This window comes from Acanthopagrus latus, chromosome 17 (genome assembly GCF_904848185.1).
Source record: "Acanthopagrus latus isolate v.2019 chromosome 17, fAcaLat1.1, whole genome shotgun sequence".
Classification (NCBI taxonomy): Eukaryota; Metazoa; Chordata; class Actinopteri; order Spariformes; family Sparidae; genus Acanthopagrus; species Acanthopagrus latus.
The window spans coordinates 17,034,332-17,048,820 of NC_051055.1; the positions used below are offsets into that span (position 1 = coordinate 17,034,332).

At 41.6% G+C, this 14,489-nt stretch overlaps 1 protein-coding gene across 1 annotated transcript; it reads left to right on the top strand.

Annotated features, from left to right (window-relative positions):
- Positions 1–7,090: 7,090 nt before the first annotated feature.
- glipr2l (GLI pathogenesis-related 2, like) lies at positions 7,091–13,687 on the top strand. The gene is made up of 5 exons (XM_037075915.1): positions 7,091–7,500; positions 8,156–8,264; positions 10,043–10,146; positions 10,603–10,680; positions 12,570–13,687. Exons 1-5 carry the CDS (start codon positions 7,488–7,490, stop codon positions 12,728–12,730), a joined length of 465 nt encoding a protein of 154 aa, XP_036931810.1. The 5' UTR covers positions 7,091–7,487; the 3' UTR covers positions 12,731–13,687.
- Positions 13,688–14,489: the final 802 nt, after the last annotated feature.

Here is a 14,489-nt window from a genome sequence, read left to right on the forward strand (position 1 = left end):
CTCAATCATGAGCAAGAGTCTGTAAACAAGTAGAATAATTGTGCCATAGATCACGTCCCACTGTGTAGGATTACAGTTGTGTGAATGACGTCACTAATTCAGTCACTTCGCACTGTTCAGCAGGTGGAGGCACATCCACAGCTTCACACACACTCATAAAGACCACCACCTTCTCCCAGTTAATACACTGGGATATTTCATTAAATGTGCAGTGGGGCATGTTTGAAAATCGAGTCTGCTCTGAGGCCACTATTTTCATCGTTAAATATTCATTAACACGTGATATTTCAAATACCTCAAGGACACATGAAGGAATCTTTCCAAAAGTGCTTACTTGCCGTGATGTGGTTTAAGAGGTAATTCCTGCCAGTTGTGCGGCAGCTGACTTGATAAAAGTCGGTGCACAGGCCCGGTTCATCATATTCACACTTTGACAAATTGTTGCTCATATGACAAAATTGTAAACAAGGGTGTATCCCTGTGCATAGTGTGTTTTGAATATGTGGATGCGACAAACTGCCGCAGACCACTGGTGAAGAAATACCATTCCAATCCCTTCTCTGTATTAGTCAGTGGTTGATGACTATATTTCATTTTTCTCTCTCTGTGTGTGTGTGTGTGTGTGTGTGTGTGTGTGTGTGTGTGTGTGTGTGCTTGAAAATGTGTGAGCGTCTGAGTGTGGCTGACAGTCTGCTGATGGGCTGACACGTTTTCTCCAGACAGCCTATCCTCCTGTATCGTCTCGCCAGCCCAAGAAGGAGTCCTCCTCAGCATGGTAAACGATGCACACCTAGACAAAGGCACCGACGCTCACACACACGCACACACACACGCACACTCACACGTGCTCACAATTCATATTAACAAACAGCTTTGTTATATGTTGACCTGAGGCAGCGGCTTAGCATTCCCTAGGCATGGTTTGGGAAATATTACCTTTCAATACAAACGCAGAAACAGCCAAATGAGCGAAAGAGGCATCATCCAGAAATACTAAATTAGCTCACTGCCCATTCGGACCACTCAACCACAAAAGCTGTCCCAGATGCTGAGGAAAAACTGCCATCGGGGGTCCGTGCATAATGCTCCGGGGTGGTTGGTTATTTTCAGAGGCAGTAATTAGCGCCCATAGTGTCAAGACTTCTCCCCAGCTAACAATTTGTATGACAACTATTAAACTGCATTAAATCAGCTTGAAGAGCTTATTAGTTATACAGCTTGGACATCGCTATTTAAATTTGCATATACATAATGCAGAGCGAGAAGGAAGAGGAAGAAGAGTCGAAGAAACGGGAAGCAGCACAGTGTGTGAGAAAAGGACAAAGAAGAAAAATAGACATGGGCACAAATGGACACAATGCACAATCAAAAAAAGAAATTTAAAGCATTTCCATGAACTCTTCCTGCTCACGTTTGCACGTTGTGTCCATTCATGTACATTTTCTTCTTTGTCCTTTTCTCACACATGGTGCTGCTTCCTGTTTCTTTATTTATACATTTAATTGCACCTTCTTGGAAGTTTCCTTGAAGTAATTTGGTACAAATTAGAGGGAAGGATAGAGACAATGTTCTGAGAAAATTAGAGGGATTCTCTTAAAAGAAATGCTCCTTTTAAGCCCCCTCCCCCCCAAGAAAGTTTTAAAAATGTTTTTAAATTGTGTATTTGTGGGAAATGTAATAATACCAATCTATAGTCCAACAGGCAAAACAAGCATTAGAGCAAAATTGCACGGTGCTTCCTGGGAGCCTTTGCGCCTTCATCTCAGATTGTTTCTACGAAATGATTGGAAAATTTAAAAAAAAGATATGTTACAGAAAATTCTCATGAAGAGAAGGAGAGACCGTTGACATTCTGTCTTCAAACCAGCACATGGAATCCAACAGTTTGTCAGACGGGACTGCAGCCGCCGTCACAACATAACATGTCAATCAATGTCAAGGTCAAAGAATCCTGGCGCTGCTACTGGCGCTGAGATCCCACGGCAGCAGATCGTTTCCTTTCACTTGGACTCTTCCTCTACCTTCTCTCTTCTTCTCTTGTCAGATCAGGGCACAGTTCGTCACAAACTTTATGTGAACATGTGTAAATGCATGCTTGTGTGTATGTGTGTGTTTGTCGGGGGGGGGGGGGTCTGCATTAGAATGAGGATGTGAGGATAATTTAATTATGGACCAGATAGAGTGGGTTACCGAGGTTAATATCCTGCATGCACTCTGCTCCTCTCCGGACACAGTAATTGCTTTAAGCACATTAGGAACTTTATTGACTGCGATGGCCTTTTAAGACATTACATTTCTGCTGCTTAGTGTCAGACAGGAGTCGCCCAGCTCTGCTTACTGTCTCTGTCTTCCTCTATCTCTGTCTTTCTTCCTTTCCAACCTCCCCAGCTTGCCCTCTGCTCGCCCTGTCACTCTCCCCTCTCTGCATGTGCCTCCTCGCCTGTATCTGCTTAATTGAAGCTCCATAAGTATGATGAGATTTGTATAGCGTCTCATCCGTAGAGGCGGCTTGATGAGGTTTGATTGGCAGGTGATTAACTCCTCTTAACCCGCGGAATCATTTGTCCTCGGTGGAACAGTTACACTAATGACACCATAAAAGGCTTCTTGATGTGTCAAATTCTGGAGCAGAGCTCTGGAGAGAGAGCTTCCAACAACTCCTTTCGAAAAAAAAAAAAAAAGTACAGCCCCCTCACTTCTCCTCTCTCAGTTGAGATCAATCCTCTCAACACCTCCTCAGCAGATCTCTCCATTTTCAGTCAACTAGACCTCTTAATGAGGATGGAGGTGAATGGAAGGAGTTATTAAAAAGTCCTCACCTTCCTCCCGGGACCGCTAAAGAGGAATTATATGCAACTAAGTGCACTTACAGCCCCAGTAAGAGTTATTTCACATTTCTGTTGCCATAAATCCATATTCACTTCATTCATGACAGGAGTGGAAAATTATTTCTGGCCCAGACAGGATTTCATGTTCCTTTCTTTTTTCATAAGGGATCTGCCCGGAAGATTTTCATTAAGGGGCTTCAGGTGAGGAAAAAATGAAAATTACAGATTGCAGGGGATGAGGGAGGAGATGAGAGACAGCAGGAAAGTGATGGGGAGGAGAGGAGAAGCGAAGGAACGATGTCGCAGCTGACAGGGAGGGGAGCCAAGCAATAAGTACAGCAGATATGGCCAATGTGCAGAGATAAATGATGTAATATCTGCATGGATCGATGTCTGCACTGTCCCTCTAAACGGGGCTCTCTCTATAAATTACACCGCCATCCCTCCTCCCGCGCGCAGACGCGTGCACTCAAACACACACGTCCACGCCGCAGACACACAAAAAAGCACACACACCACGGCTATCTCAATTAGTATGAATTAAGATGTATAGCTGTAAAGTCTCAGTGTCTCGAGACCACTATGTAAATGTCTTCTTCCAGCTGTCCGGTCCCATCACTATGCAGATGGTAGGAGGAGGCAAGGAGGAAATCAATTTGTTGAGATAGCACTATCCAGCTAATGAGAAATCAAGTGGCTTGACTTTTCACATGAATCCCATCATGTCCACTCATATTATGAAACTAAGATGTCATTAGTTGCACTTAGTGTGACTAATAGTCCAGCCGGGTCCTCGCTCAGTGTCTTTGCTGACAGTCCCACCTTGTGGCAGATCCAATAATTACACTTAAATAGAGCACAGACTGGGGGGCACGCTGTGAAACACCTCACAGAGCAAAAGAGGTCTTGCTTTTGGAAATAATTTCAGCTCATAATGTTTGACTTTCAATGGATTTCAATCAGCGGTTGATCCCACAGGGAATATATCCAGTCTCACCTATGTGCCCCTTAATTATTGTGCATAAGTGGGAATTTGTACACAGGCAATGTGTTATTGATCGAAAAAAAGATGGAAAAGTGTGACATAATCGGAAGTCGTGTTCCCATTGTACCTAATTTAATACCTTCAAATCTTACCTTTAAATATGCATGGATTAGTCTTACTGAGGCTTATAAAAGACTTCTCTCCTTAGGTCTGACAGCTGCCAAAAAAAGTGAAGATGGATGGAAGGAACAGCTCCTTTTTTAGCTGTTAATCACCGCAGTAATGCACGTAGAAATCAAATGGCACAATACAGCATGCATTAATATTTTATATTCAGGAAATGTAGGCATACATGGGCTGATGATTGACATGATGTCTCAGGGTGCCTGATTATGCTGGGTTTGCCTACCAATAATGAGATGAAATTAAAATTTGATAACAAGGGTTACCCCAGTAACTGAGTGTGCACCTCCATGCACTGACCTCATTAAAGGCCGAAAGTAAAAACTTGTAAAATGTTCACAAAACTTCACCACATAGAAAGGAAACAGTTCGTATGTGCATCAGTTTCCCCTCTTGCAGTCATTTTGGCGGCTGTGGCTCAGGGGTAGAGCCAGTGTCCTGTTATCAGAGGGTCGTCGGTTTGATCCCCTGGTCTGCATGTCAGTGTCCTTGGGCAAGACACTGAACCCCCCAAACTGCTCCTGATGTACTGGTCGGTACGTTGCATGGCAGCCACCGCCATCAGTGTGTATATGTACTGTATGTATTACTGTAAGACGCTTTGGACAAAAGCGTCTGCTAAATGTAAAGTTTATTTTCTGGCGTCTTTGTGAGGTTTAAGTTGCCTTGTGATTAGCGAGAGAAGTCACGTGAAAATGTTGGTTGTTCTTTTGTAGCAAACACATTTACCGGAGAACTGGCATTCAACTCGATGTGACTCATTAACGAAGCTGTCTCTGACATGATGATTTATTCTATTCTCAGCAGGACATGCTGCATCAGACAAAATGGGGCAAGAAGGCAAGAAGACTGGACAAGACAAGACAAGAGTTCACAGCCACCCAAACTGCTCTGTGAGGCTTCACAGCAGGGCCATGTATGTTGTATGTGTGACATAATTAAACTTTTTTTTTTTTTTTTAAAGATGAATGAATGTGAAAAAGAAAATCAGAAGTCAGAGAATCAGAAAAAAGACTTCAGGGGCATTTAGACAATCCTGCAGAATTTTTCAATAAGATTTGAATTATTTGGATTGATTCATACATTGGCTTTTTAAAAAAAATTTTAAAAAATAGGCTAAATATTGATCTTACCTCTTCCATGTGCTCCTCCAAATCAACACAACTAGCAACTTGATGATCATGATGGACAAACAGTTGATTGATTTGTTTGCATTTGGAAACCTGAGCCTCTAATGCCTGCTTCTGTTTCTGTCTTTTTGACAATTTCATCTGATCTCGCTGTTGTTAACCAACAGGGGGCGAGCAAGGCCATCGGTCAAACAAATTTGCCAGTCAACCTACCTTTGTAATATTTTGGGAAGAAAACAACCAAATTAAATAAATACTGGATTGCATAAGCCAATGACAAAAAAAACACTCCAGAGTCTCCTGTCTCTAGCCTCTGTCTTGGTAACTGTCTCTTTTTCTCTCCTTAGTCTCGCCCATCAGCATCCTCTTTGGTCTCTTTACCTCTGTCATGGTATCCTTCGAGGACACTGAGACAGGCTAGTCCGAAGCTGCTGTGATAGCTGTGTGAACACATACACTGCTCGGGTAACAGAGGCAACTTGGAGCTAAGGTACTCAGCAGTTACAGGTTGCTTTCAGGAAACTCTGTAAATCACAGAAGGGTGAGGAAGAGTAGCCGGGGGGCATCACAGGGAAAACCAAAGGACTTTTTCTCCATAAAATATCGTCCCCTTAGACCAAAATCAGTGAAGACTGGTGCTGGGAAAGAGACACCATTCACCCCATTACAATTCACTGTAGCATTAAATTGATTTCGAGGCTGTTATTTTAGGGGAAATTGTTACATTATTTTTGCTTTAATGTTTTACCTCAAACAGGTCATTAATTCTTGTAAATGTATGTTTATACTGAATTTGATGATGGCAACACTTTTCAAACAAGTTGGGTCAGGGGCAACAAGAGACTGGGAAAGTTGTTGAGCTCAGAAAACATGTAATATCCCACAGGTTAAAAGGCAATAAAAGGTATTAAAGGACAACTTCACCAATTTCCCATGTTGCAGTGTGTTTACAGGTCTTCCAAGAGAGTACAATTGCATATGTGATGAACTAGTATAAAGCCTTCTGTGGTTCCAGCAGAAGCTGTATGTAATCTGGTAAATTGCCAAATTGTCAATGGAGGCTTTGATGAATCCCAGCCTTTTGGGGGTTGGATTGTACACAATTTCATTTGAATCTGCAAATACATTGCCTTATTCAAGCGTAACAAAGTGTGGGTAAAGTCTGGCAGATCGGCAGTCAAGCTTCAGCATTCTACTGCTACACATTTAGCAGCTTCATCGGAGCATGATTGATTTAGAAGGTGTGAGAAAAGGACATTTTTCTTAAGTATTCACTCTTTATACAAGCTGTGGCCTGTACAAGAAGTGGAGAGACAGTCTCAAAAGCTGAGTTATGAGATGCACCGTGAAAAAATGAGGCAATCCATTTAAAGCTTCTGTTGCAAGCTGTTCCAGCCCTTTGTTAAAGCAGGTGTCATTTATTTTTTGTTGAAATGATAAATATCCCAGTTCGGAAATACCATTAAAGCACAGAGGGTAGCATACCTCATAGAGAGAAAAATAAATAGAAGTAACCTGTTCCACAGCATGATGAATGGTGAGGCCGCCTCTCTTTGTGTGTCAGCTGCAGCAAGCAAATGGTTCAATCATTGCATTTTCATCCAGGCACGGAGGCAAAGGAATCACTCATTTACAATTGGGTGTATTACAGGTAACTTATTGATCCAGAGGTTAGGGAGGAAACTGAAAGATGGAGGTTGGAAGCCCCCTGTGAGGTTTTTTTTTGTTATGACTGAAGCACATGATAAGCTCAAGTGAAAGTGAAAGGTGAGAAGCGTCAGCTCAGAAATAGAAGTGAATATCTGGGACAGCGTGCGCTTGAAGTCCGCTGCTGTCTTCAGTGCCAAAATGCTGCATCATTACAACCAAGTTAGAGAATACAAGAATCTCAGAGCCATATAAGGGCATGTGTCTCACAGAGATGATGTCACCAACGACTGCTGGGGCTCCCCTTTCATTAGTGGGAAACTAAAGGCACACAGAGTGGGTGTGTGCTTGTCTGAGCTATTGAGATAGACACACAGCATGTAGATAGCAGGGCAGGCACACAGGTTTAGTCAAAAGAATTGAGACAAAACTTAAGGAAGAGGCATGTTGCGTAATGATCAGTACACCCAGATTAATAGTTAAAGGGGAACTCCGCAGAACTGCTGCAAGCTCAAGGCGGATTTTCAAGAAATTGGAAGGAAATAAAGGCATTAGCAGCTGTTTGCAAGCATCAGCGTTAGCTAGACAGCAGTAAAGGAAGGAGAGGGAGCAGGCAGCAGAGACGGAGGGCAGGGACAGAGAACAGAGACAGAGGAGAGGCTGCTTTCGTTCAGTGTGTTACTGATCTTACTGAAGGCTTCCTGAGTCAGCAGCATGGGAAAGTCAGGTAAGTGGAAACTGCACCCTGAGGAGTTTAGCTTTGATTGTATCAATTTGGTTTGAGTTAGAACTTTGCCCCTACGAAAAGGGTGTGTATGTGTGTGTGTGTGTGTGTGTGTGTGTGTGTGTGTGTGTGTGTGTGTGTGTGTGTGTGTGTGTGTGTGTGTGTGTTTGCTTGTTTACTGCGTGTGTTTGTGAGTTTTGCTCTCTGTAAGAAGTTGGACATAAAGAAATTGCAAAAGAAAACTGCTAATTTCTTTCCCTCTACTAACAGCTATCACTGATCCTTAGTTAAGATTAATCCTGCAGTACACCCAGCAGAAGCATGCTGTCAGGCAGCAATGGTATTTGTATTGTTTGTGTGTGGCTGTTTCAATGTGCCTATTGTGTGGGCACTCGAAAAGGCCAGTGAGTGATAGGCACCGGGCAGATGTGGGTGATGTGGGTGATGTGGATGACGTTGTCCACTCGATCATCTGGCATGGAGTTGTGCTCAGTGTCTGAGGTCAGTCAGTCCTCAGGTGCTGGGCTCTTACTCACTCCTCTGCTTGAGTTCTTCCTGTGCAGTCATGCACGAATCCTCATGTTGCATCATTACGTCTCCCTTGTCAGGATTCCAACCCCCGCTGTCTCTGTCTGTCCTCTCTGTCTGTCTGTCTCAGCCTCGAAGCAGTTTGCTGAGGAGGTGCTTCAGTACCATAATGAGTTCAGGAGAAGGCACCAGGCTCCTCCGCTGAAGCTGAGCAACAAGCTGAGCAGGGAGGCCAGCCGGTGGGTGAACGCACACGCAAATCAAATTAGAAACCTAATTAGCAAGGACTACCCAAACCAGTCACTGTCTGACGGCTCTGGATAACAGCGACAGCTCCAGCCTCGCCTGTCAAATGAAATAATATACCAAATATAACACCATATCGAGGGTCCGGGTTTGTTTCCATTGTGATTACAAGCTATGTTGACAATTTGTTGCCACTAATTGCAGCTATATTTATTTTTCATAGAATTATTTGCCTGCTGAGTAAATGCAAAACTGATCAGTGCAGCCAGGAAGGAGAGAGGCTTCGATAATAGACTTTCAGGCCATTTCCTTAAGCATGTTTGATGGCGCAATAACAACTGCAACACAGAGCAGCAAAACATCCTTTGAACAGTAATTTGCCCTTGTATTTTGATTGTATTTGTACTTTAATGTACCCGCTGCTATGATAACGTAATTTCCCTCTGGGGATTAATCTATCTATCTATCTATCTATCTATCTATCTATCTATCTATCTATCTATCTATCTATCTATCTATCTATCTATCTATCTATCTATCTATCTATCTACTAAGTAACAAAGCACAATGGACTTGTAACTGAGGAGCTGAAGATTGCCTTGTCATTCATACGGGATCATCATCCCTTGTGATGAGGAACAATGTCTTTGGTTTGACCACACTTCATTGTGAGAGTGACTGAGGCATCAAGCTGTCACATGATTGTTGATACAAACTTAAATTTTAAACAGAGACATGAGATATTGTTGAGATGTTAAGCATTGTTGCTCCAGCAAATGACACAACATTTTAATGCTGTGATATACCACCAGACTATAGAGCAGCTTCTTTCCTCAGAACGTAGGACTACTCTGTTCACCCACAGCACTTTGCCATGAAAATTTGTTTACATTTCATGAGTTACCCAACACGGATAAGTCGACAGACATTACAAATATACTATAATATTTATAAAGAAAATGACCAGTCTTCTCACTGATGGTCTCATTTGCTTTATTTAGATCATTAAGAGGCATCAGTTTTAAACTGATACTGTTTAAAACCAGTGTTTTGGAGTATGCGTAAGTAAAAGTACTAAAACATACTGAAATTAAAGTTTGCAAGTATTTCCAGCAAAAGTATGAAAGGAAAAGTAGAAATGGTCCCTGTCAGTGTTTTACTGAGATGTTTTTGGATTGATATGACTGCTGCATTACTCTATGTTGCATTTTACTGCTTTACTTGTGTCAAGTCCAGCAAATTTGGACTACTTTATGTACCGTTGTGTAGTTTAATTTATAGCAATGCACCATATTCTTTAACATCATGCTATGTTTGTAGCTGTTTGCAGTTGTTCTGTGAGAACCATGCATCTCTAAAAGTGTCTGTTGCCAGCTTTGGGGAAACGCATTTTCCAGCCAATCCTTTTAAATAGTTTAATTTAGCTTAAGATGTACTGTAGGAAGCTGAAGATACATGTCTCGACCCATAAAAGAAAACTTCCAATAACCAGATTTGGAGATGCGTGGTTTGCGTTGGACAGGAGGAGTATTAAAAATATGTAATTTGTTTGCTCCTGAACAAGCTGCATAAATGTTTTTTGTTTTTTGTTTTTTTTTAAATAATAAGAAAAAAGCAGTTATTAAATCAAACTGGTCTCCATGATGACATAAATGAAACACCTGTGGTGTAGCGTTTTCACTGTTCATTTTGGTGTTGAGGACAGCGCAGTGTAACAACTTTTTTAGCTTCAGCAGTGCTATCCACAACTTTCATTTCTCTCTGTCCACAGTTATGCTGAAAGTCTGGCCAGCACACGCATCCTGAAGCACAGCGTGGAGTCCAGTAGAGGGAGCTGTGGAGAGAACCTTGCATGGGCCTCATATGACCAATCAGGTTAAACAGTATACATGAATAGACACATTTTCAGTGTCCTTTTTATCCTTTGTAAGTGTGCCCTCTTTGCGATGGGATGGGACAGATCTAATAAAACTCATCCCTCCATGGATTAAATAGTTTAGTCTATGGGGCTTAAAGCAGGCCATCCTACCCCTAAAGTCAACAGCTGGGATCTATTTCCCCTCCACTTCGCACTGAGTTTGGGAGCTCAGACGCCATGACTCACTGCAGAAATATGTCAGCGCAGGACGGTGTGATTCATAAAACATCTCCTACGGAGCAGCAATGGGTGACAAAAAGTGCAGCACTGTATACAGCATGTGCCCAAAATGGATTTATAGCTCCCGGGCGCAGTCTTCTTATGCTGCTGACATTCTTGATCAATATGTACCACACAAGACTGATTTGACTGTCCTTTATGGTGAGCTCACACTTTGTCCTGTGCGCGTGCAGGGAAGGATGTGGCCGACCGCTGGTATGATGAGGTGAAACAGTACAACTTCAACCGCCCTGGATTCTCCTCTGGCACTGGTAAGATTTACACATGAGAGTGTCTGTTTGTCAGTGGCAAATCTCCTCTGACTGACAAACTGGGAATAATGACCAAATTCAATCTGAGGATAGTAGTAAGTAACCAGTGGAACTTATGTTACTATAAAGTAAATAGTATAGCAATATGTTTTTTGTATGCCAAATAATATGTGAACTACTTTCAAAACAAGTCATTGTTTCTTACTGGACAATTTCAGTCAATTTAATTTTTTTGGGACTACTGAGTATTGATGTTTTAATGTAGAGCAAAATAATTCAGTGTTTTTAATGACAAAAATATGTGATAATGCTTAAAATTCAATAAAATTGAAAAAATTGCTATCAAGCCCATCATCGTAGCTATAATGTATAAAAATGATTTGTAAGATATGGCCTGAACCTTAGCGTAAAATGCATTAGCAATATGTTAAAGATGTCAACTGAAACTGGCATGCTAACCAGTTAGCTCCTCTTCATACTACTTTGGCGATAGTCTGGTAGTCCTGTTTCACAAGCTCTTTTAGCTTTTATTGTAATAACTTAACACAACATGTCAAGAGAGGAAATACTCTTACATCTATCTTCCTCTACCAAACAGACAAATACAACCATACACTTTCTGAATTCAAGTTTCTCTCTTTTACCGAAATAAGATGAGCTTAAGTGCCTCGTTAGCTCAGCATAAAACACACTTCATTCAAACTTGGCATGAATGTACTAAAAAAAAACAATGATAATAATCAAAACAGTTTGGGTTTGTCTTATCACACTCACCTTTGGTTTTCTCGTGTTGACTCCTGCTGTGAGCCAAAATCCCAGTCAAGACAAACTCTCCAGCCACTGGGTCCACGGCTAACTGAGCCGTGAGCTAGGATAACTAGCGAGCTACATCCAAGGATATCTAGCAAAGAGAATTTTCAATATGGTATTGTGACAGTGCTGAGCTCATGGTATGGTTAGTTTCAGGCACAAACGATAATGTTTTGTGCTTCTTGTGCCACAAACAAGACTGCTAATTGTCTCAACGACTCTTTAAAAATATCTATGTTTTGTTGCCTCTAACATGCCTGAAACAGGTCTCACTCAAAGTATCCAGTCATTTTGGGCTTATAAATGTTGAAACATTGTCTCGAAGCCATCTTGCCACCATGCCCTCGTCCTCCCCATATGAACATCAACTCGTATGTAACTGGAAGGTGACATGACAAATATTGTAACGATCCACTGATCCACATGGAACATACAAAGTTCAACACATGCACGGTTTATTCTGGCGGCTGGGCTGTACACCAGTGTTTTATGACTTCTTTTCTTGTCTCATCTCATATCTCGTTGTCTCTTTTACAATGCATTTATCTCAATATATCCATTCCTTGCTCTGTTTCTCTTCGTCATTTTCTGTTTTACTCGTTGTCAGTTTCTCTGTCTCTGTGTCACATTTGCCCGGGCATGGGTAAGGATTGTGCTATTCCCCTGCTGATGTCACACCTCAGTCCGTGTGTGACTGTGTGACTCAGTGACCAGCCATGGGGAAACGGAGGGGAAATCACAGTCCTCTGTATCACTCCTCAGCCCACATGTCATTTCCAGTCTGCCCTAATTCCTCCAGATGGTTTCCCATCGCCTCAGACCCCGTTTCACTTAATCACACATGAAGCAGGTCACTCCGAGGAGCTCATCACAGTGATTCACATTGATTCATGTAAAGTCGCTGTATTGAGAAACAAAGGAATGAAGTGTGCGAGGCAAAAAGCAGGAGTTTGGGACTGACGAGTAGGACAGGAACGAACATTCCTACGTCTGTAAATATTTAGAGGAACTTTAGTGTGCTCAGCCTCAATCATGTCCTAACACTCTGTTTATCATTTCTCGTCTCATTCACCACCTAGGCCATTTCACAGCAATGGTGTGGAAGAGTACCAAGAAGCTGGGTGTTGGTAAGGCCACTGCATCAGATGGTTCTTCCTTCGTGGTGGCGAGATACTTCCCAGCTGGGAATATCACAAACCAGGGACACTTTGAGAACAACGTCCTGCCCATTAAAACCTAGAGATGTCTCGATCAGCAACACTTGACTCAAGCCGCGAGGCATTAATTTTTTATTTTATTTTCAAGGAGGTATCTGCCTGCACTGCTATAGGGGATACTCAGGAGAGCACCACTTCTTGCCTAATAAAGAACCATACTACTATCTTGAATGGACTTTATAAAATGGAATTCACTCAGGCTTCAAGTTCGATGTTTTTCATTTGAAAATGGATCTGTGTATGTAAAGAATGAAAGAAGCACTATTGTTTGACATTGCTAACAAAACATTTCCAGTGACCATTTGGATTGTATAATAATTTACATTGCCTTTGAGAGTATTTCATTCATTAATGCCAGCGCTTTAATTTCACACACTGAAATGCAGCATAGCCTCGGCTCTGTATTTGCGTAAGAATGGGAGCTACATCAGTGAAAAGAGACAGGCTTCACACATTAACATGTGGAGTCGTATCGCTTAGTAATTTAAAACGGATGACTCAACGTGTCTGGTATGAGTTCGTGTTATTGCCGCCATTTGTCAAAGCCGAGCCCTGGGGTCCCAAGTGTGTGTTTTCTACTCTAATCATTTTTTTTTTTTACAATAAAGTTAGTCAGAAATGCATCTGGCATCTGTTTTTTGCATGCATGTGTCATCTGTATGGTGTGACATTTTCAGTGGGTGAGAAACACAAGTAAATGAGAGTTTGATTTCATAATGATGCATCTGCTTTTTTAATAAAATGTGTTGTGAATCTGAGTATTACAAAGTGCAACTCTTTGGAGTATAGTTAATATAGGAATCTGTTTGGCAATGTAAGCAGTTGTATATGTAAACATTTATTTTCTATTTTTATTTCTTTCAAAGTTGGTATTCAAGGTCTGAATCCATTTTAGACTTGCATAAATCTTCTGGTCCAAAAAGCAATTTAGAACTGCAAAGTATTTCATTAATATCTGCAGACAGCCTCTGCTCCTCAGGGATGTAATATCACTATATCATTGCAGCAATGTTCTTCTAAAATGCCATTCCAAGAAAATATGTTTTTGCCTTAGCGTGCAATGAGATAGAAAGCCTTTCACATTAAAGCGGCTACAAGGAACATTACTTTTTTGTTGATTCTGGCACCCCCTGTGGACAAAAGCGGCATGAGCACCACTGCTTCCTGTTGTAAAGATCCAGCAAACGTGTGCATTTCTTTTTGAACGCAAGTGAAAGAAAGATGCATTTTCAATAAAATATTTTCGTTTTAAATAACTGGTTGCAGAAGGGTAATGTATCTATTATTATTACCTGTAATACAACAATGGTGAAACATGGAAAATTTAAGCTCAATTAACATATGAACTCTGGACAATATCCAGAGGATCAGATCAAGATAGTCACATTTGCTTGTTCACACATGCAGTGCACAGCAGGATATTGTCAGATGTGTTCACACGTGTTGGAAATATACCATATGGTCTGGATGAGGGCCTGTTTTTGCACTGATGTCAATACTACATGTGTTTTGAAAGCGTGGAGAGTACTATACAGGCAAGCAGAGAAGAGTAGAAACCAGCTACAGACCACGCACAAAGATCCCGCTGTAGAGAGAAAGTTAATCACCCAGAGTTAATACAAGTGAGCCAGCACAGTAATGTCCAGAGCAAATAATGCAGACATTTATGTTCACACATACAGCTCCTCTGGGTAAACTCTGGACAAATCCAGAGTTACAGCGCATGTGTGAGGCAGCTTTAGTTCTATAAATGTTTTAATACCATACCACCAGACTACAGAG

Excerpts from the sequence above, each read along its gene's own strand:
- glipr2l (XM_037075915.1), top strand. Across the intron at positions 8,265-10,042 it reads CTGAGCAGGGAGGCCAGCCG|TTATGCTGAAAGTCTGGCCA; the intron begins GTGGGTGAACGC and ends CTCTGTCCACAG. Across the intron at positions 10,681-12,569 it reads TGGATTCTCCTCTGGCACTG|GCCATTTCACAGCAATGGTG; the intron begins GTAAGATTTACA and ends TTCACCACCTAG.